This window comes from Pteropus medius, unplaced genomic scaffold (assembly GCF_902729225.1).
Source record: "Pteropus medius unplaced genomic scaffold, Ma_sr-lr_union100, whole genome shotgun sequence".
NCBI lineage: Eukaryota > Metazoa > Chordata > Mammalia > Chiroptera > Pteropodidae > Pteropus > Pteropus medius.
The window spans coordinates 560773-587862 of record NW_024341895.1 but is presented as its reverse complement, the minus strand read 5'-3'; the positions used below and the strand labels follow the sequence as shown (position 1 = coordinate 587862).

At 45.9% G+C, this 27090-nt stretch overlaps 2 protein-coding genes across 5 annotated transcripts in view; one reads left to right on the top strand and one right to left on the bottom strand.

Annotated features, from left to right (window-relative positions):
- The window catches only part of ELAVL1 (ELAV like RNA binding protein 1), a 35232-nt gene extending 21970 nt beyond the window's left edge, over positions 1 to 13262 (bottom strand). The window contains exons 1-2 of the mRNA XM_039857863.1: positions 13009 to 13262; positions 1599 to 1786 (exon numbers count right to left, since the gene is read on the bottom strand). Coding sequence (XP_039713797.1) covers positions 1599 to 1786; positions 13009 to 13247 — 427 coding nt within the window. The 5' untranslated portion in view covers positions 13248 to 13262. The remainder of the gene's footprint in view (positions 1 to 1598; positions 1787 to 13008) is intronic.
- A 41-nt stretch (positions 13263 to 13303) lies between these two features.
- CCL25 (C-C motif chemokine ligand 25) overlaps positions 13304 to 27090 on the top strand; it is a 28304-nt gene continuing 14517 nt past the window's right edge. For 2 of the 4 annotated variants that reach the window (XM_039857891.1, XM_039857884.1), the window contains exons 1-2: positions 13304 to 13498; positions 14134 to 14272. The gene's annotated coding sequence lies outside the window, so the exon portion shown is untranslated. Of the gene's footprint in view, positions 13499 to 14133; positions 14273 to 18841; positions 19040 to 27090 lie in introns of those variants that run through there. The other 2 variants (XM_039857900.1, XM_039857896.1) reach the window with 1 other exon arrangement.

Here is a 27090-nt window from a genome sequence, read left to right as displayed (position 1 = left end):
CGGTTCTCAAAACCAGTTCTCTACCCTCCAGGGCAATATCACCAAATCTAGGTGTTCCTACCAACATAGCTCACATTCCTTTGAAAACCACAACAAGAGAAGACACAAAGAAGCCAGGTACCACAAACGCAGATAGGAAGGCAACACTGAGGAACATCAATGGGGCTGAAAATCCCCTTCCACCAGAACATAAATGGAGATGGCTAGTGGCAGAGGAGAATTTCAAAACCCTTGTGAACAAAGGCTCTCTCATTCAGGAAGGTCTCCTGATACAGGAGATAGTGGCTTCTAGAACATTCTAACACTGTTCAATTTTGTATATTATCTAAAGTTCCTATTTAGAAAACAGTTATTAAATCACAGACTCTCAGAATTAGAAGGGTCCTTAAGTCTCTGAGCCCCGTGCCCCGCTCTGGTGAATGTCTGGTGAACGCCAGCCCTTCCAGGTGGCATCCTGGGATGGTGTCCTCCGGACACTAGCAAATGCTGAGAGTCGACACAGCAGGACAATGGGTACATGGGGGTCAATATGTTACTATGCTTTTATATAAATTTGAAGAAGAGATTAATTTCCATAAGCAAAATAAGTTGTTTACTTTAAAGTTACTTTTCAGTGTAGAGAATTATAGTTGCACAACCCAGAATCCTCCTGGGAGGACCATCCATTCCTCACCTCACCAGAGTAGAGCGGAGAAAGTGGAAGGGGAGTCGGGGAGGGGAGGAAGAGAGGGAGAGCTCCCTGACGCAGTGTTCCTCCCTGGGCAGAAAAAAAAGGCAGAAGTGCTTTGTCAGACCTAATCTTTCCATGTTTTTCTCCAAAATCCTTGAAACCGTGTTCTCCGAATGAGGGCTGCTCTGTGAGGTGGGCCTTACCAGGTACTGGGCCTTCCACAAACCCTTACGAGGAAGGTAGTTGCATCAGGAGGTAGGCACCACCACCTCCACACTATGGATGGGGGCACTGAGGCTAGAAGTCACAATGTGGAGAAGTAGAAGGTGGGGCTTTGTGTGGCCTGCTAACCCCACAGCCAGCCTGCTGAGCTGCTGCCCTGCTGCCACCCCCACACTGAGTTCAAGCTTGGTACATTTCAGATGTTCAAGTTGATGGCGTGACAGAAGTCAGGGTGACCCAAATGTAACGAAGGGCCACCGATGGGGAACTCAGCATTCTGCTGCAGGCCTGGCCATGTGTGGGGACCTGGGAAGACAGGAATGGGCCTGCCTAGGGCAGGGATTGGCCAGAGTCCCTTCCACAAGTGGGCCCAGGCCAGGCCAGGCTGTCCTTCTTTGGTCCCTTCCAGTTCTCAGAGTAGACCCCGTTTCTGGTGTTTCCTCGTTTTTCTTCCCCTCCCACCATTTTATTTTAGACGTGCTCTCTGTCTGACGATGAATTCTTCCTCTTTTGGGAACCTATGTTCAATATTACACCGGGGCAGTGGCAAAGCGGAGTTTGAGATAAAAATGAAACATCAGAGGCATCACTGCAAGACTGCAGCTCTTCTGCACTGAGGAACGTGGCAGAGTCACAGGCAAAGAAGATAGTGCTTAGCAGGACGGTCACAAGCATCCCCTTTACAAAAATGTCTCGGTTTCTTTACCTGCGACTTTATCCCGAATAAGTTTTGCAGATTCGACTTCACCGATACTGCTGAACAGACTTCGCAACTCATCCTGGGTCATGTTCTGAGGCAGGTAGTTGACGATTAAATTCGTTCTCCCGATGTCATCCCTGCAGTCTTCGGCCATGTGGTCTTCATAACCATTAGACATTGTATTTTTCAAAAATCTGCAGGGGGAAAAAAAAAATCAAGTAAATTCCTAATATTCATATTGCAGAATGTGAGGCAAAGCTAATGACTACACTGGCACCTAGACGGTTTTCTCTTCAAAACTCAAGTTCAACTTATGTCCACACAAAAACTTGCATACAGATGTTTATAGGGGCTTCACGCACAATTGCCCCCAAACTAGGAGCAACTAAGATGTCCTCCAGTAAGCAAATGGAGAAAGAAACATCATACAATGGAGTCTCACTCAGGGATAACAAGAAATGAGCTATAAAGCCACAGAGACATGGAGGAACTTGAAATGTATGTCGCCAAATGAAAGAAAGAGCTTGAAAGGCTATATATTGTATGATCCCATTTATATGACGCTGTAGAAAAGGCAAAACTATGGAGACAGTAAAAAGATGAGTGATTGCTGGGAGATGGGGGGAGGGAGGGATGAACAGGCAGAACACAGATTTTTAGGGCAGTGAGGTGATTCTGTGTGATACTGTAATGGTGGATACATGTCTTTCTACATTTGTCTAAACCCATGGAATGTACAATACCAAGAGTGAATCTTAAAACAACTACAGGCTTCAGCTAATATGTATCAGTACCGGTTCATCAATTATAACAAAATACCACACTAATGTGAGTCGTTAATAATAGGGGAAACTGTGTTGGAGGAGAGGTATACGAAAACTCTGTACTTCGTAGCCTGTCTGTAAACCTAAAACTGCTCTAAAAAATAAAGTCTATTAAAACAAAACAACTGCAAGTTCAACCATTTCCACTTACTATGAAGGTTTCAAAGAGACATACAATTTCAGCACTGTCATTCAAGCTCCTGTGAAAAATGTTTTGGCTTGTCTCTTGAGAGCGTTCCGAAGATTTCGGGTTGCTTTCTCTCGTCTCCACGTGCACTACTGATGGATGCAGCTGTACGTTGAGAAGCCTGCGATATCCAACTTGGACACCCTGTCTGTCCTCGGACAGGCAGGCAATGGTGCCTTGCATCCCTGTCTTTCAAAGGCCATGGTGATTGTGCCAGGAAGGTTAGGGTTTCTCTAGCAGTTAGAGGAAGTTGGTCTTGAGAGCTTGCAGGCTTTAGAACGCCTTTAGCCACCTGCAGAAGTTCTTACTTCCAGTGACAAACATCAAAGTACAGTGATGGATTTGGAGTAGAGTCTGGATTGGTGCAGCTGAGAGCACCAAGATCACTCTTTCAACTCACACTGGGCTCACTTATGAGCACAGCTGTGTGGCTGTCTAATCTAAGCTGTCTCAAGTCCCTCCCTTTAAATACGCAGGCACTCACAACTCCCCTCGCCCCCGTGGCCCAAAACCATCATCACCGAGAGAAAGCCTTGCTGCCCATTAGCCTGGAGGTCTCAGGGAACAGCCTAACCCCTTCTTCAGACCCCTATAGCCCAAGCTCTGCTCTTATGCTTGAACACCCTGTGCCCACTGTATGGCAAAAGGCATCAGAAACAGACAAGCAGCAGACTGGGAGAAAATACAGTTGACCTTAACACGAGATCGAAAGCTTGTAGGCTTTAGAATGCCTTTAATGGACCCACGCAGTTCAAACCTGTGTTGTTCAAGGGTCAGCTATATATTTACATGTGGATTTTTGACTGCATGGGAGGTCAGTGCCCCTAGTCCCCTGAATTATTAAGGGTCAACTGTACTTGTTATTATATTACTTAGATCAGTGGTTCTTACCCTGAGTGACATTAGGTAATGTCTGGAGACATTTCTGGGTATCACAACTTGGCGGGGGGGGGGTGGGGGTGGGGGTGGCAGTATTGCCACTGGCATTTAGTGAGTACAGGCCAGGGATGCTGTTAAACATTTCACAAAACACACGAAAAAACCCACCACCAAGAACTATCCAGCCCAAAATAACACCAGCGAAATTGAGAAAACATCATTTGGAGTATCAAAAAATTAAAAAGGAAAAACAACATGTCACTAACAGAGAAGTGGACAAAAAATATGAGCTGTAACTAAAAGATGCCAGCAATTCAAATGGCTAAGAAACTATGAAAAGAATCTCAAGTTCACGAATAAGGAAGAAAATATGAAAAGAGATGCTACTTTCTGTCTGTCAGATGGAATAAATCCAGTGTAAAGATAAGCGGGAGATACCCTCATACACCACTGATATGAGTGTGACACAATACCACCCTTTTGGAGGATAACTTGGCAGTGCTTACCAAAATTTTTTATGTGAATGCTACCCTCCGACTCAGAACTGTAGGAATCTGCTCTATGGAAATAATCACACATGTGCAAGGAAATATGTGCAAGGAACACCCAACCTTTTGGCTGGTAAAAGTAAAACACTGAAAAATCTAAATATGCATTCATGAGGGATGGTTAGATAAATACCAATTTTCAGTAGAAAGCATGGGACCACCAGCATTAACAGGTTTAATCATGAAAAACTCTACGAATCTGTTAAACCATCTGTGGCTAGATGACTTTGTTTTTAAGGTCAACAGCTCAAAAACAAAGAAAAATGTCTGCTGAAGCCTGAACCAAAGTGCAAGGGTAAACTGAAAAATTAAAATGCACACTGAGGTTGGCTCCAAATGTGACTCAAATATTTCTCTTCTCTCTTACTTTTTTTTTCTTTATCCCTCTCTCTCTTCACACTTGTTCTGAGTTAGGCATCTACTGTGCCTTCTCCCTCACTCTGCCTTCAAGGACGGTGAACTGGGCAATAATTACCCTGTTGTCACAATCCAGAGAAGGGGGTCTTCTGTGACTGTACAAGTTAACTTTCTGAAGCAGTGGTCAGCCAACCATGGCCTGGGGGCCCACTGTCTGTTTTTATAAATAAAGTTTTATTGGCATGCAGCTACTCTCATTTGTTTACGTATTGTCTATGGCTGCTTTTGCGTTATAGCAATGGAGTCGAGTAGTCGTGACAGAGACCATTAGGCCCACAAAGCTGAAAATATTGACCATACGGCTCTTTACAGAAAAAGTGTGCTGACTTCTCTTCTAAAATGTAAAAATAGAAAATCTCTAGGAGGAAATCTTTGTCACGTTGGGTGAAACAAAGATTTCTTAGATACCATACCAAAAGCCCGATCCATTTTAAAGAAATGTATAAACTGGACACCACCAACATTTAAAAACCTTTGCTCTGCAAAAGACACTGCTAGGAAAATTACGATCCATAGACTGGAAGGAAATATTTGCAAAGTACATATCTGAAAAAGGACTTGTATCAAGAACGTATTTTTTAAACTCTCCAAACCTAACAATAAGAAAACAAAAAACTCAATTTAAAAAATGGCAAAAAGATATAAACAGACACCATATCGAAGAAGATGTATGGATGGCAAATAAACATGTGAAAAAATGCTAAACATCATTAGTTATTAGGGAAAGGGAAATTAAAATCACATCGAGATACCACTCCCTATCTAGAATGAGAACTGAGATACACTACCCATTTATAAAGGCTAAAAACAAAATAAAACACAAACAACACCTGAAACTAATATAATACTCTATATCAACTATAATTTAAAACACGCATACACACAGCAAGCAAATAACAACAAAACAGACAATATCAGGATGTGGAGAAACCATAACTTTCATCCATTGCTTGTGGAAATGTAAAAATGTTACAGCCACTTTGGAAAACAGACTGGCAGTTTCTTACAGTTAAATGTACACTTACCATATGACCCAATCCCAATCCTAGTCTTCACACAAAAGAAATGAAAGACATGTTCATACAAAAATCTATATATAAATGTTTATAGCAGCTTTATTCACAACCATAAAAAACTGGAATCCAAATGTCCTTCAAGCCATAGTGGATAAACGATGGTACACCACACAATAGAATACTATTCAGCAATAAAAAGGTACTACTGATCCATGCAACTTGTATGAATCTCAAAAACATTTTGCTGAGTGGAGGAAACCAGACCTTGCATGATTCCATTCTGGAAAAGGCAAAACCAGAGGGCTAGATCAGTGGTTGCCGGGGCCAGGAGAAGAGCTGACTACATAGGGGGAGAACTGAGGGAATAAGTATCTTTAATCCACAGTTGGGAATCTGAGCATGTGGAGGGCCCACTTTAATTACACGAGGATTTTTGACTGCACGGGTGCTTCACACCCCTACCCCTCGTTGTTCAAGGGTCAACTATATTTTTGTTTCTTGGGTAATGGAACATTCTGGTATCTTGATCATGGTGGTAGTCACTTGGCTCTGCATTTGTCAAAACTCAAAGAACTCTACAACAAAGAGAGTGAGTTAAAAAATAAATTTTCAAAGATTTAAGAAGTGCACCTTTGACTTTGTAGCCCTGTTCCCCAGCATGCTTGTTCTTCCTGACACCCAGTCAGGGCTGCACGGCCCCACAAAGGACCAGTTCTTAGTCACCTGGCACCCAGTGAGAAACCAAAACCCCAAAAGCATAGTTTCTCAGTGCTTCGGAAAGGACTCTGCTCTCCAGATCCCTTCTTCTTACCTGTTCCAAACCAGCTTCTGTTCCCACAAGCTCCAACCACAACCAGGCCTTCATCTCCACTCAACGATTAGCGATTTCCAAGTCGTGGCCACTTCCGGCTGTCTCTCAGATCGCCTGGCCCTGTCTCTTCTCACTCAGTGCGTCTCTCCGCACAAGCCCTGGAGATGCCTCCAGGTCGACATATTCAGCCCCATCAAGCCAGCTCGTCCCTGGTTCCTCCACTCTGTGGTATCACCGAGGCTCAGAAGTTACATCACTTTACTCAGGTCAGTCATACACTGTTAATAAGTGGCAGGGCCAGGCCTCAAGTTGTCACTTGAGAGCAAGGATGAAACACAAGGTCCTTCACCTTGGCCCCCAGCCTGCTGCTCTAGCCCTTACTCCCCTCACTAGCTTCTCTCCCAGCACACCACAGACCTTCATGTCTGTGTGCCTGTGCGTGCCTTTGCAGGATCGTCTGTCCCTCCATCACTTCCTCACTTATCTTTAAAAAGTCTCCCAGGGCAATAGGTTGCTCTTGCTCTCACTGCCCATACGCCATTGGTGTAAACCTTTATCACGGTACAAATCATTCTCATTCGTAACTGTTTTTCACCCACATCATCAGTGAGAGCCTTGAGGGCCAGGGCTGCACCACTACCATCTTCGTGTGTACCTGTGTGATGCACTTATAGTTTACTAGGTACCCTGGTTTATTGAACCTGGTGGCTGTGCGCCCTCTCATACTGTATGTACCTGCATGATGCATGCAGGTACATACAGTATGAGAGGGCGCACAGCCACCAGGTCTCGGACCCACCCAGTTATCATGTGCATTTGGTGTGCATTCTTTTATGTTAAAGAAGGGCAGTTGGAAACTGTCCTCATAGTCTGTTAATACATTCAGTATCCTACTTTTTTAGGATCATCAATAAGTACCATCCCATCTCACAGAATCAAAGTCAATTGCAGGGAGCAAAAAAGGAAACTGTGAGTTTATCAAAATGACTCCTGCTGATTTAGAAATGTTCCCAGTAACTGGATATATCATAGAGAAACCCTGTTGGGATGATCTGAGAGTTTTCAGACCCATTGCACTATTTTAAACAATCCTGCTTGTCTGTGTGACTTCAGCAATGTTGTTCACATCAGTAGTATACCTACTGCATATAAAAGGGAGAGATATGTATAGAACTGACATAAAAATATACACAGGTGGTACATACGTAAAGCAGCAAGATTAGTTTCCATTGGGCACCCGTGAGAATATATCTCATTTTATAGTCACAGAGCAGACTTTTTAAACTGAATGAGAATAAAACTATCAAATGTATCCTCAGGCTCAACCTTGACACTTCACACATCATGTGATGGGGCTTGGTCTCAATTATTTCTAAGGTCCTTTCCAGATGTAAAATTCCAAGTTCTTCAGGGTAAAAGTCTTTGGAATGTAAGGTCTCCTAGGAAACGCTCTAGTGCCAGGAAAAAAACTGAATGTACCACCTGAATGTACCAGAATGTACCAAACTGAATGTACCACAATAGCTACAAGAGGTGAGGGTTCAGGTGGACGTGGTACACATTTTCTTATTTGCCCCTTACAACAGCCCACAGAGGGGAAAGCAGCCTGGCTGGGGTGGCTCCAGCTAAGTCACAGCAATTCCATATCTGCCAAGCTGAGATGCCCCGGACAGAAGTAGATCAGGTGCAGCCTCGTGTCTGGCCCAATTGAAGTGCTCCATGGGCCCAAAGGGACCTAATCAGCTCCACAGCCCTGCTAAGAGTTCTAGCTTCTTTTTGTCTGATGAAGGCAACTCCAGGGCTCTCGCACAGAACTACAAAGCCATATGGCACAGCAGAAAAAATCCATGGGCTTTGGAGCCTGGCATATCTGGGCTCCAGTACTGACCCTACTGCTAATCATCTAAACTACTGATGGTCTGTTACTTCCTCTCCCGGAGCTCAGTTTCCTTACCTGCAAAACAGGGATGTTACCACCTGCTTCTCAGCATCCAGCACAGTTCTTGACATTCAGTAAGCACCCACTTCACCTCCCATCTCTGGGTCCACTAAAGAACACTTTGACCCTTTTCCTTTGGTACCCTAGAAGAGATCCACACTTTTGGTGCCATTTCTAATGGGCCTGGGGTCCAAAGAATCCAGTGTGGTTACACCAGCCGGGGCTCACCATCACAGCATTCCATAGAAAGTAGAAGATCTCATTCGTAGTTCCCTGCTCAATTGCACACATAACCTTGGACGAACCAGCTGGCTTCTTAATCTGTTCACCAGATATGAACTTATTCAAGTCCTGTCCCCTCACTCCTAATTCAGCAACCAAACCAAGGTGAACATGTGTGTTGTGTCCCTGACCTTCCTGTCTCCAGCTGCAAGTACTCTCACCTCCTCTTCAAATCTCCTCCTCCCCGTGAATCACTTCATTTGATGGCGCATACACATGTCCTCTAAGCCACCCTTCTCCATCTCCTGTATGTAAGCAAACTCAGCACTTCCAAATCCAACTTGGTCTTTTCCCTCCAAATCATTCCTCTTCCTTCTATCTCCCTGTTTCTGTTTATGGTGACAGTCTTGCCATAGTGTTTTGGATCGTTCCCTCTCCTGACTCTTTCCTTTGACATAAGTGTCTGTGATAGGTAACTGAATCTACTCACTTCTGAGCTTCCTTCTAACCTTTTCTTCACCCAGCACAGATGGAGTGCTGACCACATGCTAGGCACAGAGCAGGTGCTGGGCATATAAGATGAAGCAGTCCCTGTCCAGATCTTCAAGTTCAGGCCATTGCCAGCCCACCTCGGTAGTGCAAAAACCTCCTGACTAGTCTGTCCACCCTTGTCTTGTCCATAGAAAAGCTATCTTCCAAGATCACCTCTCGACTGTGCCCAGAAACCCTCAATTCCAGCATACTTTTCTAACTTTATCTCCAAGTTCACTTTCTGACCCTCTGCCTGCCCATACTGGTCCACTCACGCTTCTGGACCTCCTTGTGCCCTCCTCTTATTCACTTGGCTTGCTGGCTGCACCCGGAAACACCTGCCCACACCTCTCTGATCACAATGACCAGTTTGGACACAGCACTTTCATCAAAACCAAAAACCAAACAACAGACAATCATTTCTTTCCACACTCTCTCGATGCTGTTATGACCCACTGCTTCAACCTTCTGTTGTTGAATCTGACACATCTATGTCTTTTCTCCCCAGCTCGAGGTTTTAGGTTCCTTGAGGAAGCAATTTCTTCCACTTCTCCCTGTTCCCCGTGACAACCGACAAGCAGTAACATTTCATGTTTTCAGGCTATAAAAGTGTGATCATGGACCTGGCCAACATATACAGAGGCTCTGGGTCGAGTATGTATGGATGGTGATCATATACGTGAGTCGCCCCAAAATGGACACTGCTTTCTGCCACCTTCCTGCTTCACTGTCTGTATACCCATGAGCACTCATTCTACTTGAGTGATGTGCTTTCTTGCTTATGTCCACATTCTAAACTGTTTCTTCTCTCACCTTCTCTATTTTCCTTAGTGACCAATGTTCAACTACCAGTCACCTGGAATCATTCAACTCTTGCTCATGTACCACATCTCAATACCCACTGGAGTCCTGTGTCTTTTAGCCCTTAACCACATCTCAAAACCATCCCCTCTTTCCCTATCTCTACAGCCTAGGGGAGTTTTCCTGACTTATCTAAAGGAAAGGAATCACCTCCTAATTGATTTGCTGACCTTTAGCATTATCCCCCTCCAATTCGTCCTCCTGTGTACGAATCTGACCCCTTCACTTTGTGGACTAAAACTCTGGCCTGGCCTACACGACAACACCCATGTCCTTTGCACACCAGGCTAGTTGAGTCCTTTGGTCACTACTCATTTCACCTCTCTTGCTCCTGAAGTACCAGACCCCATGTTGTTCCCCCAACAAACCGAAATGTTCCCACCTCCGTACCTTTGCCAGTGCTTGTTCCTGCATCTTGCAAAGACCTTCCCCACGGTCTTTACCTGACTAACTCCTTCCCAGCACACATGCTTCACCTACTCCAGGAAGCACTCTGTGATCTCCTTTGCCCATCAGGGCTTGGTTATCAGTGCCCTTTTTGGTGCTTTCACATCAGCCAGTTATTACCACTGTACTCACCACAGTGGGCTAAAATGACCTACACACACAATGTAATCACTACTCCCTCCTCAGAGCCCAGCTCAGGGCCTGGGACCCAGCAGTGGAGCAGGGAGAGTTGGTTAAAGGAGAGAATCAAGACTCACTTCCCCTCAGGAGGCTGGTTTCCTCCCATCTTCCCCTGACCCAGTCTCAGGTTGGCCTGTTTCACCTACTGCCACCTAGGGGCGAAGATAGCAACTGCACTTCTCTCACCATTCACCATTTAATTTGATTTTAATAAATTGCATGGATGGGGACACAACCCAGGGAACGGTTGATTCTGGTGGGGGTGGAGGAAGAGTGGCAGTCAGAGGAGGCTTTAAATGGTGAATGAGCTCTGATCTGGGTCACACAGCAAGAGGAAGAGATCTCTACGTGGAAGAGAATGACGTTCCAGGTATTCAGGGCAACAGGCAGAGAGACAGTTGGAATTTGGGGTCTACGGGCAGGTAAAATCTGAAAGGAAGGGATAGAATGTGCAAGACCTGGAATCCCGAACTCTAGCTTTTAAGCCACCTAAAGAGGTTTAAAAATTAATTTGTTTTTTTCTTTTTCTGCCCAAAGACTTTAAATCAGGAGTGACATGATCAGATCTGTGTTTAAGACAACTCACTGGAGTGAGGAAAAAGGATAGAAATGGGAGGCAGGGAGTGAGAGAACTAATAAAGCAAGCATCAGGAAGACACTATTTTCACAATTCCCCTCTTGTTGCCCCATGGCCTCAGATTCAATACATCCGAACTGAAATTCTGCTCCCTCAAAGTCAGTATTTCAACATAAACATGATTTGTTTCCACATTTTGCGTTGTTTATATACCTTGGCCTCTTTGTGAACCTTGAGTTTTACAACAGATCTCAGCACAGAAGATGCTCAACAACAACTAAACAGAATTCTTCTCGGGGTCCCCTGGACCCTTGTGATTATAAGAACAGTAAAATCTGGTGGTTAAGAGTAATAAGGACTCTGAGTCAGAGGGCCTGAGTTCAAATCCTGCCTCAGCCACTTTACTGTGTGAGACTGGTCATATCAAGGGACCCACTTAAGCCTGCTTCTTTGTCCCTAAAAAGAAAATTGTAATGGCACCTACCTCGATGGCTGGAGATAAATGTCTGTGAAGTGTCAAACATAAAACAAATCCTCAGTAAATACTGGTGATGATTTATAACATCATTTATTCAATGCCTGCTACTCACAGGCCATGCACAATGCTAGGGACTTCCCACACTCTTAAATCTGCACAGGAAGATTCTTGTCAATCCTATTTTACAGGTAAGAAAATTAAGGCCCCCACAGTTGAGTTTCTTCAAGGTCTTGGGAGCCCTGGATCCATAGCAGGTGTCAGAGGTGGGGCTGGAGGAACTTTTAGAGGAAGCTCATTTAGTCCAGGGTGGTTCTCACATGTGTGTATGTCTACATGTGAGAGAATGTGAGAGAGAGAGAGAGAGAGAGAGAGAGAGAGAGAGAGAGAGAGAGAGGTGTGTGTGTGTGTGTGTGTGTGTGTGTGTGTGTGTGAGAGAGAGAGAGAGAGAGAGAGACAGACAGACAGACAGACAGACAGACAGACACACTTTTGGCAATGTGAAGACGTTGATCTTCACAGCTGAGGGAAGGGGGACGCTGCTGGCATCTAGCGGGTCGAGGCCAGGGATGCTACTCAATATCCCACAATGCACAGGCCAGGCCCCCCAAACCAGGAATGGTCAGACCTAAAATGTTAGTAGTGCCGAGGTTGAGAAATCCTTCTCTAATCTGATCATCCTCCCCATCTTCTCACTTCTGGAGCGCTGGCCATCCGGAACCCAAATGAATACTTTCAGTAAGAGGGACTCTATCCCTCCAGCGCCAGCGCAAGCAGTTCTTCCTCACCCGCTGTGCACACAGTAGGTTTTAGAACCCATTTTAATAAGCCTAGCAACAGAGGACTCCGGAAAAGGAAGAGCATCCATCCCCCATTGTTCAGTTACCTGCAGTTTGTCTTTTCAACACACACACACGCACACACACACACACACACACACATTTTAGAAATCTAAACGTCCCCCGCCCCAAAAACAGCTTTGTTAGAGATGGCGTTTAAAAAAATTTTTTTTTCTAGGACTCTCATACGTATGAAAGGTTTGCACACTTCTCAAAGGACCTCGGATCGGCCGCGGTCCTGACAACGACCACAAAAGAATCCGTAGGATTTCCCAGGGGAGCGAGCCCGTGGGCCGTGACCTCTGCGCGCTGAAAGCGCTCACCCCACTCCCTCGCCTCTGGCTTCGCTCTCCCGCCCCCGGATCCCCGACTTCCAAGACTACCCGGGTCCCGGCCGTGGAGCCCGGCCGGCAGGCGCGTGCCCACGCCGTGTCCTCCTCGCCTGCCCCTCGCGGCGGCAGAGGAATCCGGCCCGGGGCCTGTCGCCGGCGCCCACACCGGCCAGTCCCCGCCCGCCCGGCGCGGCCCGCGCGCGTCCCCTCCCGCTCCGGTGCGGCCTGGGCCTCGGCCGGTGCAGGCCCGCGGACGCCCGCGGCCCGGCCAAGCGAGCTCAGGCCTGCGGCGGCCTAGCCAGTCCGGCGCCGCCGAAGGCCTCTGCCTCACCTGGACCCGGGCGGATGGGCCCAGGGCTGCTCCGAGGCGGACGGGCGGCGGCGGCTCGGCGCTAACGGATCCGCTCGGCCTCGGTAGCGGTAGCGGCGGCGGCTACGGCGACGGCGGCGGCGGCGGCGGCGGCGGCGGCTCCTCCTCAGCGCGCACGACCCGCTCCGGCCCGCGGCCCGGACACGCCCCCCCCGGCGCGCGAGCCCATTGGCTCGCGTCCACCACGGTGCGCTTCTCATTGGCCAACATAGCTGTCGCGGCGCCCCAAGGCGCGCGGTGGAGGCGGGACTTCCGTCCGGCACCGCCTACGAAGGGTTGGATGGCCGGCGGAGACGCGGGTGGCCGGCGGTGGCCACGGAGGAGTCCACCTGGGGCCTGGCTCACGGAGGTCGACTGAAGGCGGTGGTTGAAGAGCCATGCACCCTGTCGAGCGCATGTAGTGTGCCTGCGCCTATCTATCCTGCCGCCGCCGCGGTCACCGCCCTGCAAGGTAGGAACAGTCACCGCGCCAGGGCCATGGGGACGGGACCGGGGTTCGAATCCCGGTCCCGACGTTTCCGCATTACGTGCCGTTTGGCAGAGGCTGACGTCATCTCGCTGGGCCTCAGTTTCCCTTACCTGGTGTGGTAAGGAGGTGGGGCATGGGATGAGGTCGGTGTTCCAACAGTGCTGACTATTAAAACTAGCGAATTCCCAGAGGCTCAGTCTAACATTCATTCATGAAAATGTTATTGAGCTTCCATCTACTGTGTGCCAGTCACTGCACGGGCAGTGAACTGACAAAAATACCTGCCCTTATAGGGTTCACATTCTAGACCAGCGCTGCCCAGTAGAAATATAAGCGAGCCACAAGCATATTTTTAAGTTGTATAATAGCTGACATTTTAGTTCAGCGCTCTCCAGTAGCCACAAATGTTGGCCACATGCATAAGTTAAACTTTCTAGTAGCCATGTTAAAGAAAAAAAAAATAGGTGGTGTTAATTTTAATAATTTGTTTCATTTAACCCAATTTATGTCCAAAATGTTACTTTAACGTGTAATCGATATAAAAAGTTAGGAGATCTTTTACATTTTTTTGTTTGTTTACACATTTTTGAAATCTGATATGTCTTTTACACTCACAGCATATCCGAAGTTGGACTGGCTACATTTCAAGGGCTCAACAGCTACACATTGCCAGTGGCTACTGTGTTAGACGGTGCAGTGCTAGAGGGGGAGATGGAAAAGAAATCAAGTGGATTCCACATAAAGAGGTGGAAAGTGGTAAGAAGAAAAAGTAAATTGGGGAAAGGGCATGGGGAATGTGGGAGTTGCAATTTGAAAGACAGTGTTCAGGAAGGTTGAAAAGATGGCATTTGCAGAAGGACAGGAAGGAGTCAAGAACACTGAACAAATAATTGCTACACTCTTCATTGTAGTAATTAGTGCAGCATTCATCCTGGTAAAACATTATGTGATGGATATGTTTTATTAGCACTAATTTAGTAGCCACTAGCTCCATGTGGCTTTTTGGCACTTGACATGTGGCTGTTGCCACTGAAGAACTGAATTTTTCATATACTCAATTTTTACTTAATTGAAATTTAAATAGTCACATAAGGCCAGTGGCTTCCATAGCAGATGACATAAATTTAGGAGAATGGTGGCAAGTGCTCTGAATTGGGCGTGTACCACTTGCTAAATGGTTTATGCATGTTCTCCTGTGTAATTCTTGAAACATCTCTGTGAGAAGAGAGCAGTAATCGTTGTCACCATGAATAATGAAGTCCTTCATTCATCTATACTTTATTGTTATAATTATCATTAATAAACTATTTTTAGAACAGTTTTAGATTTACAGAAATATTGCAAAGAAGGTACAGAGTTACCATTTTCTCCACACCCAGTTTTCCTTATTAGTTACATCTTTTATTAGTATGATACATTTGTTATAACTCATTAGTTATAACTTATATTAGCCATAGAGTTATAACCCATCAATATAACTAATATTGGTATATTATTATCAACCAAAGTTCATAGTTTATTTAACTTCCTTTGTTTTTAACTAATGTCCTTTTCATCTTCCAGAATCCCATCCAGGATACCACATTACATTTAGTTGTTCTCTCTCTCTTTCTCTCTCTCTCCATCTCTCTCCATCTTCCTCCCTCCTTCCCTCCCTCCCTTTCTCTCTCTCTCTCTCTCTCTTTTGAAATGTAATTGACATGTAACATTGTATTAGTTTTAGATGTACAACATAATGATTTTATATATGTATATATTGCAAAATAACCAGCACAGTAAGTTTAGTTAACATCCATTACCACACCTAATTACAAATTTTTGTTCTTGTGATGAGAACTTGAAAGGTCTATTCTTATTTAATTTATCTATTTGCTTACTTAAATTAGTTTCATGTATACAGTACATTGGTTAGACATCTGTATAGTTCATAAAACGATCCCCCCAATTGCTCCCTCCCTCCCCTGACCCTCCACCTAGCCATCATATTAATCCTAACTGCATTCCCTATGCCCTGCTCCCCATCCCCGTGACCAGCTATCAACTACTAATTTGTACTTCTTTAACCCTTCACCCCATTCTCCCAGCCCTCCAACCCCGCTCCCCTCTGTCCATCACCAAATTGTCCACTATATTTCTGAGTCTGTTTTTGATTAGTCTGTTCTTTTTGTTCCTTAGATTCCACATATAAGTGAAATCATATGGTATTTATCTTTCTCTGTCAGACTCATTTCACTCAGCATAATAACCTCTAGGTTCATCCATGTCATTGCAGACGGTAGGATTTCATTTTTTTAATGGCTGAGGAATATTCTATTGTATATATGAACCATAATTTCTTTATCCAATCGTCTGTTGATGAGCATTTAGGTTGCTTTTATATCTTGGCTACTGTAAATTGTGCTGCCATGAATATTGGAGTGCATAGATCTTTATGAATTATTTTTTTGGTTTTCTTTGGATAAATACCCAGAAGTGCAATTGCTGGGTCAAAAGATATAGCCATTTTTAATTTTTTGAGAAACGTCCATACTGTTTTTCATAGCAGCTGTACCAATTTGCAGTCCCACCAACAATATCTGAGGGTTCCCTTTTCTCCGCATCCTCACCAACACTTGTCGTTTTTTGATTTATTGATGATAGCCATTCTGACAGATGTGAGGCGATATCGCATTGTGTTTTTAATTTGCATTTCTCTGATGGTTAGCGACCTTGAGCATCTTTTCATATGTCTATTAGCCATCTGTATTTCCTCTTTGGAGAAGTATCTGTTCAGGTCTTCTGCCCATTTTTTAATTGGATTGTTTGTTTTTTTGTTGTTGAGTTGTATAAGTTCTTTATACATTTTTGGATATTAACCCCTTGTCAGATATATCATTAGCAAATACCTCTCAAACAGTCGGTTGTCTTTTTGTTTTGTTGATAGTTTCCTTTGCTGTACAAAAACTTTTTAGTTTGATGTAGTCCCATTTGTTTATTTTTTCTTTTATTTCCCTTGCCTAAGGAGATATATCTGAAAAAAAATTCCTGTTAGTAATATCAGAGAGTTTACTTCCTATGTTTTCTTGTAGAAGTTTTATGGTTTCGAGACTTGTCTTACATTTAAGTCTTCAATCCATTTCAAGTCTATTCTTGTATACGGTATAAGAAGGTGGTCCAACTTCTTTCTTTCTTTCTTTCTTTTCTTTTCTTTCTTTTCTTTCTTTCCTCTTTCTTTTTATATATCTGTCCAATTTTCCTGACACCATTTATTGAAGAGACTGTCTCTACCCCATAGTATATTTTTACCTGCTTTGTCATATATTAAGTGAGCATATAGGTGTGGATTTATTTCTGGGCTCTCTATTCTGTTCCATTGATCAGTGTATCTGTTTTGATGCCAGTACCATGCTGTTTTGATTACTGTAGCCTTGTAGTATAGTTTGATATCAGGTAGTGTGATACCTCCAACTTTGTTCTTCTTTCTCAGGATTGCCGAGGCAAGTCAGGATTTTTATAGCTCCATATAAATTTTAGGATTATTTGTTCTAGCTCTCTGAAAAATGCCATTGGTATTTCGATAGGGATTGCATTGAATCTATAGATTGCTTTGGGTAGTGTGGCCATTTTAACGATGTTGATTCTTCCTACCATGAACAAGGTCTATTCTCTTGTTTATCCTGTCCTTTTAGGCTCCTCTTGGCTGTGGCACATTCTCAGACTTTCTTTGTTTTTGATGACCTTGACGGTTTTGAGAACTAGTTAAATGTGTTATAGGGTGCCCTTCTGTTGGGATTCATCTGATGTTTTCTTCATATTAAGACTGGAATGATAGGTTTGGGGGAGGAAGACCGAAGAGGTCAAGTGCTCTTCTAATCACATCATATCAAAGGATACAGACCATCAACATTGTCTCTACCTGTTGATGTTGGTCTTGATCACCTGGCTGAGGTAGTATTTGTCATCTTTCCACTGTAAATGCCCCCCCACATACTTCTTACTGTATACTTTGGAAGGAAGTCACTGTGCGGTCCACACTTAAAGAGCAGAGAGTTACGTTCCCTCTCCTTAAGGTGGATATCTACATAAATTAATTTGGAATTCTTCCACATGGTAGATTTTTCTCTTCTCCCCCATTCAGTAGTTTATTCAGTCATTATATCAGTATGGCCTCCTGAGTATTTTATACTCTGAGTTTTAACCTAATACTACTTTACTTATTTTGTTGCTCAGATTGTTCTGACTTTAGCCATTGGGATCTCTTCCAGTGGCTCCTGTAGCCCTTTGACACACTCCCATCAGTGCATTTGACTTTTTTCATTTTGTTTTCTTTGGAACACTTCCTTACTCTGGTACTTCAAGATGCACCAGGCTCATCTTGTATATTTCCTGCTCCAGTCCTAGAATCAGCCATTTCCCCAAGCCTGGTTCCTTTTATTAGAGAATAGTGTTAGAAACCAAGATCTGGGCACTAGGAGTGCTCATTATTTCTGGAGTGTTGTTTCTTACAGATCATCAATCTTTTTTAATTATCCACAGTGTACCAGGTACAGGCACTCAACCCTGGGGATACAACAATGACCATGCCAGATGTGGCATCTGCTCTCATGGAAGTCACAGTCAGTTTCCAGAAACAAGTTTAAGAGCGCAGCTCTGACACCGACTAACTTAGGCAAGTATGATCTTGGGCAAGTTATTTAATCTCTCTGAGCTTCAGCCTCCCCTTCCATGAAATGGGAGTGATTGTAATACTTCATGAGGGTACAGTGAGAATTAAATGAAATCATCTATTTTTAGAATCACCGAAACAGAGCCTGGCATCAAGTGCCTACTAAGTCTTACTAATAGTAATAAGAAATTACACAAATCATTATAATCTGCAGAGGTTCGGAGTGCCAGCAAAACATATAACAGGAGGACCTGACCTCATTTTGGAGTCACTAGGGAAGGCTTGTCGAGTTGGTGGTGTTGTAGCTGAGGCAGGATGGGCGAGTCACCAGGCAAAGGGGAACAGACCGTTTTAGGCAGCAAGAACAAAGGCACTGAGGCGGGCAGGAGCTTGCACACTTAGTAACTGAGAAAAGGCTAGTGGCAAAGACATGGGTAGAAAAGGAGACTCTTGGGCTTGGAAGAAGCAGGTCACATAGGGCTTGGCTGGCCCTAGTAAGATGAGACCTGTTCCTAACAGCAAGGGAGGTGACTTGTCCAAGTGCACATGACTAGTTTAAGGACAGAGGCGGGATTTGAACCCAGGTCTGCTTTGTCTCAAGAGAGCTTTATTTCCCTGGTCTGAATTTGAAATGGGACGTTCTCGTTTTTTAATTTTGGGTTTGTTTTTTTTTTTTTTGAGAGAAACACAATTTTAGTTCTTAGGGGTTGGAATCAGTACACTCCAGCCGCCGAAGTTCTATGTCGTTCGAGCTCTGAGGGTCTGTGAGATCAGAGGACTCAAAGGTGACTTAGTCTTTGTCCCTGCTCTTGAGGACATCACTGCCCCAAAGGAGAGGAGGACACAGAGACATATAAATACAGCCAGGATGATAAGGAGTGAGTATAAAGCATCACCTGTCCTGAAGGGTAGTGTGTGAGCAGAGTACAGCAAGAGTGGGAAGTGCCGGGTGTAGGTCGTGAGGGAAGAAGACAGTGAGATGGGTCTGGAGAGGTGTCTGTCTCCAGCTCTAAAGGGCCCGACAGGGTCAGGCAGAGGAGCTGGCATTTATCCCATAGGCTGAAAGCCGGCAATCTGCAGCCATGTTTTTGCCCAGCCTGTGAGCTATAAATGATTTTTACATTTTTTAAATGGTTGAAAAAAGCCAAAAGAAGAATAACATTTTGTAACATGAGAAAATGACATGAAGCACAATTTCAGTGTGCGTCAAGTTTGATCGTAACACAGCCATGCCTGTTGAGTGTGTGTTGCCATGGCTGCTTTTGAGTGGCACTATCAGAGGGAGATTTGCCCAGGCAGAGCCTGCTTCATGGCTGTGGAGACTGTCATCACCCGGGGCCCTATGCTTCTACTATTGCCATTGTGAAATATTTAGTAATCTATGCATAAATGAGAGGCCGTGCATTTTTATCTTGCACTGGGCTTTGAAAATTACATAGCCAATCTTGGCAACAGAGAATATATGGCCCACAAAGCCTACAATATTTACGATCGAGTCCTTTTCAAAAAGTGTATGCTGGTCCTGCCATGGTGGGCAGAATAACAGCCCCCCAAAGATGTCCATGTCCTAATCTCCTGAAACCTGTGACTATGTTACCTTTCCTGGCAAAAGGGGCTTTGCAGATCGGATTAGATTAAGTATCTGGAGGTGGGGAGATTATCCTGGATTATCTGCATGAGGCCAGTGTAATCACAAGGGTTCTTGTAAGAGGAAGGCAGGAGGGTCAGAGTCAGAGAAGGAAATATGACAGTGGCAGCAGAGGTCAGTGATGCCGTTACCAGCTTTGATCATGGAAGAAAGAGCCATGAGCCACAGATTGCGGGCGGCACCCAGAAGCTGGAAAAGGCATGGAAACATTCTCTCCTAGAGCTTCCGGAAGGACTGTAACCCTACCGACACCTTGTTTTTAGCCTGATAAAACCAATTTCAGGTTTCTGACCTTCACCGTGATGCAGTGGAAAGCCATGACATCTGAACCATTTACAGGGCTCCATATGTGGGCGGGGGTTATTTTGGGAACATAAGAAATGAGTTTAAATGTCAGGTTAGTTGTTCACTGGTCAGCTCCCTAACAGAGCTGAGGCGTCAAAGTGGAGTGCCTATTCTGAGAACAGAAGCCGGGCAGGCCCGAGCAAGCCCAGAGAACCTTCTGGCACTCAAGCTCTTTGGGGGCCCAACTTCGGTCTGATTCTGCTTCAGGTGCCAAGTAGGTCAGTCATGTAGGAAACCAGGAAGCTCTATTTATTTTTTCTTAGGCTGCTGAGTTTATTTCAGGTTAGCAACAGTTTGGAGTTCACGTCCTGAATAGTTCAGAATTGGAAGGGCGATAGCACTGGCTCTTTTGGGGCACGGGTCACCCATGGTTCCTGTGTCTGACCTGGAGAGCCTGGCCCTGGAGGGGCACGGAAATGCAGGGCTCCCCTTCCGGAGCTGCTGTGCTAGTAACCTAACTTCCCCGAGCCTCGGTTTGCTTGTTTGCAAAAGGCAGGTGGCATTGCCACCTCGGGAACTGAGGAAAGCAGGCACTGAGCAGAGCATCTAACGTGCTGGGACATCTAACGTATCAGTGAGTCCCTAAAGAAGGGTCTGTGGTTAATGCCCCAGAGAGCATGAGGCTTTGCTTATTGTCTTAGAAATCGGCTCCTTGAGTGCCACCCCATGAGATAATGTGGGGTGCTGACCTGAGTGAGCTTGTCAGGTTTTCCAGAATTGTCTTTCTGGGTCTGACCCATTACACTTCGACTCCAGTATCTTTCTGGCAAGAACAGCAGTGGGAATTTTATCTCCCAGAGTGTCAAAGGTTAGAAAGGTCCCCACTGCTCCAATTCTCAAGGTCACAGAGTGGCCTGATTTCCCCTGTCTTCCCAGAGCAGTATTTCATATCTAGGTGTTGTCACATGGTCACGCTCCTTATTGCTACCAGTGACTCATAGTGGTCACTATCATTTTTTTTTTTTTTCATTTTTAAGATTTGTTGTTTTTTAATCCGGCTATTTTTTTTTCATGCCATATCAGTTCTCTTTCTTGATTTGTCTCTAAGTGTTTTACATGTATTTGCTGGGCTTTTTGCAATGCTTCTTTAAAAAAGTGTTAAGTGAAATTCAGTGGTTTCTAGTAAACTCACAAAGTTATGTAAATATCACCACTATCTCATTCCAGAACATTTTTACCACCCAAAAAAGAAACCCCATGGCCTTTAGAAGTCACCCACTAGCTCCTGGCAACCACTAATCTATTTTTTGACTCCATGGATTTGTGCTTCTGATTACTTTATATAAATAGAATCATACAATATGTGGCCCTTTGTGTCTGGCTTCTTTTACTGAGCATAATGTCTTCAAAGTTTATTGTGCTGTAAGGTGAATTAGTATTTTGTTCCTTTTTATGGCTGAGTAATATTCCACTGGGTGGCTATGCCATATTTTGTTTATCTATTCATCCATCAATGGACATTGGGATGTTTCCACCTTTTGGCTATTTTGACTAATGCTGCTGTGAACATTCATGAACAGGTTTTTATATGAACATTTGTTTTCATTTCTCTTGGGTGTATACCCAGGAGTGGAATTGCTGGGTCATGTGGTAACACTGTGTTTAAGAGGAACCGCCAGACTGTTTTCCCTGATCCTTATAAATGAGATGGAGGCTTCATGCTTATCAGTCATTGGCAGGTGATCAATTTGCTGTGACAGTTCTCTAGCCTTGCTCCATGTCTAGCATCCCATGGGAAGCAGGCCAGGTGCCCATGGATTTGCCTGCGCAGTGCCTCCCGCCTTCCCTTGATTTGCTGGGGCAGGAGCATCAAGGATGAGTGTTCCCGTTCCCAGCTGCTGCCTGACCCTGGCAATTCCCACATTCCATGTATCACAAAACCCACAAGCCTCCCAGCTCCCTAAGCACATCCAGTGGCATTCCTCAGCTCTGATCACGTGCAGTGAAGAGCAGTTGTGCAAGGTGAACAAGCCAGGTGTTATCAGTCTGTTAATGCTCACAAAATTGATAACAACAAATGGAGCAAAGATCAGAAACGGACACTTCACAGCAGGGAGAGTCAACAAATGTCATTGTCTCCACCAAGTTGTGGGTGGGGGCTGCTCAAGGTGAAGATCATTGTAGCGCTCCCAGGACCCCAGCACTACCTTTCCTGGGGGGTGATGGCCATGTTCATCTGAAAGACCCTGTGGAAGATACCAAGATATAAAAGGGCTAATAATCTGATGCTGTGGTCATACCTCCAAAAATTATCCTGTGACACCCATGGAAGAGCTGTCCGCAGGAAGACATTCCTGTCTTTAACGAAATATCTTCAGATTGACAGTTTAAATGCCGAGCAATGAGGCTCGCTTGCTCATCCACTAGAAATGATGGAGGCCTGCAACCCATATGGAATAAGTAGCTCCCTGGGCTTAGCCCTGTAGGCACAGTTTAATGCTCATGGTGAGCCTATGTGTTGAGTCCTGTTAGTCCCACTTTATGGAAAGGTCAAGTGAGCCCGAGGTCACTCACTCCTAGAAGAGGGGCAGAAAGGGGTCAGAGTCTGGGACCAACGGAGCTCAGAATTCATGCGTGGAACCCTGATGCCAAATTGCTCGTGACTTAGAAGGGCAGGGCACAAAGTTGCACCTATCCTTTGCAGGGTCCTCCACCTGTGACGGGAAGGGTACGGGTAGGGGCGTGGAGAAAAGGGAAGGAGATGGACCAGCACTGAGGGAGGCCCAGCCCCAGGGCTGATGGGCAGCAAGGAAGGACTAAACAGGATGCAGATGAGAGGCAATGGGGCTGGGGAGAGAGGAGGGGCCAGGGGAGAAGGTTTACATGGACCGCTCAGAAGAAGGAATGCATAGCCGGTTGGGGGGGGCGTGTAATTTGTGGGATAGTTCCACTCTCCAATCCAACCAGGGCCCAGCATCTTAAGATCGGAGTGAAGGGGGCATCCTCAATTGTGCAGTGAAAGCAATGGATTCAGGTCTGTATGGGAGAGGGGAAGAAGCCGAGGCTGTGGAAAAATGGTCCATCTTCATCCTGTTCCCTCCCACATCCTAAGAGGAGCTGCTGTGTTACTCAGGTGTGTTCTGGGTATATGAGTTCCCTAGGGTTGCCATAACAAAGCACAGACTGGGTGGCTTAGGAACAAAAGAAATTTAGTTTCTCACTGTTCTGGAGGTGAGAAGTCCAAGATCAAGGCGTCAGCATGGCTGGCTCCTTCTGAGGCCTCTCTCCATGGCTTGCAGATGGCCATCTTCTCCCCGTGTCCTCACACTGTCTTTCCTCTGTGCGTGTCTGTCCTAATTTCCCCTTTTTATAAGGACACCAGCCATGTTGGATCAAGGCCCACCCTAATGACCTCATTTTAACTTGATAACCTATTAAAGGCATGATCTCTAAATACAGTCACATTCTGAGGTCCTAGGGGTTAGGGCTTCAACATAAAAGTTTTTGGGGAACACAGTTCAGCCCATAATGCTGGGGCAACATGTGAGTCTGTTATGGCCCACTGGGTGTCAGCAAAGGTGGGCAGGGGAGCTCAAGTGGATCTTGTCACCCGTGGGCATTGCCTGGTCTCCCAATGGAGGAGTCAAAATTCTAAGGTTTGGACACCCCATTCTCTGGCTGGTGGGAACTGACCTTTGGCCTCAGCAAGTGGATGGTGCCATATGTCAGGGGTTTGGGCTCAGTGGGGGTCTATGTGGAAATGCACAGAGGCTGACCAGAGCAGCTACAGCCAGCATAAGGGCAGTGGGGGAGAAATCCAGGAGCCGGTGGTGGGAGGGGTGGGCTTTCTCCCCAGACCAGCCCCCTGGAGCAGGAGTCTTCCTGGGCTCACTCCCACGGAAGCCCCACTGGATATGTGCTCACCTTCCTCTGTGAGCTGTTTCACAGGGGCTTTCTCTGCTCAGATCTCTGCTGCCTCCCTTCCCCCCACAAAATGCAACTGCTCTGCTCCCACTGAGAGGTGAGGCACCTGGCAGAGGGGCTGGCTCTTGGTCGAGGAGTCAACTCGAGAGAGCCCTGCTCTCCCAGTTGCTGTGAGCTCCTTGAGGGGACAGCTGGGTCCTGTCCACATTTATATCCCCAGCACCAAACCTAGAGCCTGTAGGCATCAAAAGTTTGCTGACCAAGTGAATAAGCAGTGGAATCTTTTTGCAAGGGCCAGGGACAGTAAGACTCCAGCTTAGGTTTATCACATCCCAGCAGAGCCCACTCCATCCTCCCCCCGCACGTACACAGGGTCATGCCACCCAAGCTGGGGTCCCTTACGTGGTGGGTGAGATAAGCATCCCACTCCCACCCTAGCCCAAGGAGGGTGTGTCTAACTCCAGGGGTGCCGCTGACAGCATTGTGAGGTGGCAGCAACAAGGAGCTAGAAGGGAATGCCCCAGCCCCAGCTCACCCCCCGCCTCCTGTCACCTGCTGCCCCATGAATAAAGTAGCTTATTCCCTACCCAATGACCGGCACAGGCTCAGTGGGTGTCAGCATACTATCTGCCTCATTCACCTTCCCAGTACAGGGGCCCAGAGGCTAGATCAGGTTGGGCCCGGGGGTGAGGGGTAGGGATTGAGGGTGAAGAAACTCTTAAGTCCATCTTCCTCCCCTGCCCAGGCCAGGCCCAGCCTTCCCATTCCATAGGTAGGAGCATTCAACCCACACAACTGCTTCCATTCCCTGAGCAGGCCAAGAGTCACTAGAAACAGCTTTTCCCAAGAAAGGTGGGGTAGGGGCAGAAAGGTCAAAGGTCCCTGAGCAGAAACCCTCCACGGAGGAAGGAAGAAGCCCCTCTGGGTCTGGGAGATGGCCAGCAAGTGGCTGTAAGTGGAGCTTCTCACTCAGTTCTTCGTGGCGGGGACAGAATTGTACATTGTAGGATATTTAGGAGATCTCTAGCCACTGCTCACCAACTGTGACAGCCAAATATCTCTTCATACATTGCCAGGTGTCCCTGTGGGCAAAAGTGGCCCAGGGGAGGACCCCCGCTTTGCAGAACCGAGCCTGGAAAGAGCGCTCCCTTGCCTGGGTCCTTGAGCCGGTGTTAAGGGCCTTTGGGGCACATCCAGGCCAAGGTGTTCAGGGAGCCTGCTGTTCTATGTGCCATTTCCTGTGCCTGAAATTTTCTGTCCCCTACCTCCAGCCCCACCTGCCGTCTTCCAAAAACGAGTCCACGCATTACTTCCCCAAAGAGGTATTCTGTGGGCCCGCATCTTAGGAATGTGGCCCCTGTGGGTGCCATGGTAGGCAAAATAATGCCCCCCACCCCGTACACTGGGAATATGTGACCTTACCTGGCAAAAGAGACTTTGCAGGTGTGGTTAAATTAAGGCTGTGGAGATGGGGAGATTTTCCTGGATTACTCAGGTGGGATAATGTTACCACAAGAGTCTTTATGCGAGTGGAAGCAGGAGGGTCGGGATCAGAGAAGGAGATATGATGATGAAAGCAGAGTCAGAAAGGGATCGGAAATTGCTTCTGGCTTTGCACATGGAGGAAAGGGCTATGAGCCAAGGCATGTGGTCTCTCTACAAAATGGAAAAGGCATGGACTTAGGTTGTCCCTTAGAGCCTCCAGAAGGAACGCAGCCCTGCTGACACCTCAATTATAGGACTTCTGCCCTCGAGGACTGTAAGATACTTTGGGATTTAAGCTACTACAGTTGTGATAATTTATTACAGCAGACACAGGGAGCTCACACAGGTGTCTACTCTGAAACTCCAAGTCGAGGAAAGCTGTTGTGTGGTTAGGCTGGCATTTGTCTCTCTTGGCATGAGCTATGGTGCATAGTGGTGCTGCTATCTCCCACTAAGTAGGGAGAACTCAGTGGATGAAAGTTGGGAGTCAGGGCTTGGGTGGACCAGAATTTCTCAGGTTTAGAACACTGAGAAAGAGAAGCAAACAAAATGGCCGCTTTTGCTCTCCAAGTTAAAAAAAAAAAAAAATGCTTATAAAGACCAAAAATTCTCAATCATTGCTTCAGGTAGCTGACTTTGAGAGGCTTCCCACATTCTTCAACATGTCCTGGGCCAATTCCTTTTTCCCTTCCCTAAGAGAAGACATCTCTGATTTTTATAACCACCGTTAAAAGGAAAATGAGTTTTTCATTGAAGTTCAAGGTCAAAAGGACACATAGACTATGAAGCTTCTCCAGCCCTTTTGTCAGCAGCTAAAATACCAAGGGAAGGTTTGTACAGCCTCCACCTGATCTCAGAGAAAGGGACCAAGAATGGATCCTTGAGAAAATGCCCTTGTCTCAAAGATGATGAAAAAGAAAGGGGACAGGACACAAATGGGTTGTGTTTCTAAAGTGATGGAGATGAGAGCCCTGCCGAAAAAATGGCTGGAGACCTGAGGGCGAGGGGTGACTGCTGGGCTTCAATCTGGAGCCAGTGCAGGAGTTCAGGAGTGAGAGGTGACAGGGTCAGTAAGGTAGGCAAGTGTCAGAGATGCCAGGTTTCTTTGAGTCAAAGATATTTGAGAGCTGTCCTTGGTATTTATCCACTGCCAAAGGGAGTGGCTGTGAAGACAGGGAAAAGAGCATAGTAGGTGGTGAGAGAAGAGATAATGAGCATATTAACCGTGTTTTTTATTTTTGGTATTTTATGATGCTTTGACATCTTGGGGCTTTGCTGATCTAGGACAGATTGGCCCTCATAAGGCTAGCTAATTCCTAGAGATAACAAATGATTCACCTGGGAGTGCACTTTTCATATACAAAACAACCCAGAGCTCACACCCCAACCACCTCCTCTGTCAGGCTCTCACACTCGAGGAGGCAATATCCCCCTGCCCTAAGCACCTCAGGGCCAGCTACCAGACAACTAGGGATAGCACCTCTGTCCCAGAGCCTGCTGAAATTATTCACACTAGCCAATTGCAAATATGTTTACCCTGAAGTAAAGTCAATTAAAAATACCCACTTTGAGAAGCCAAAAGAAAAA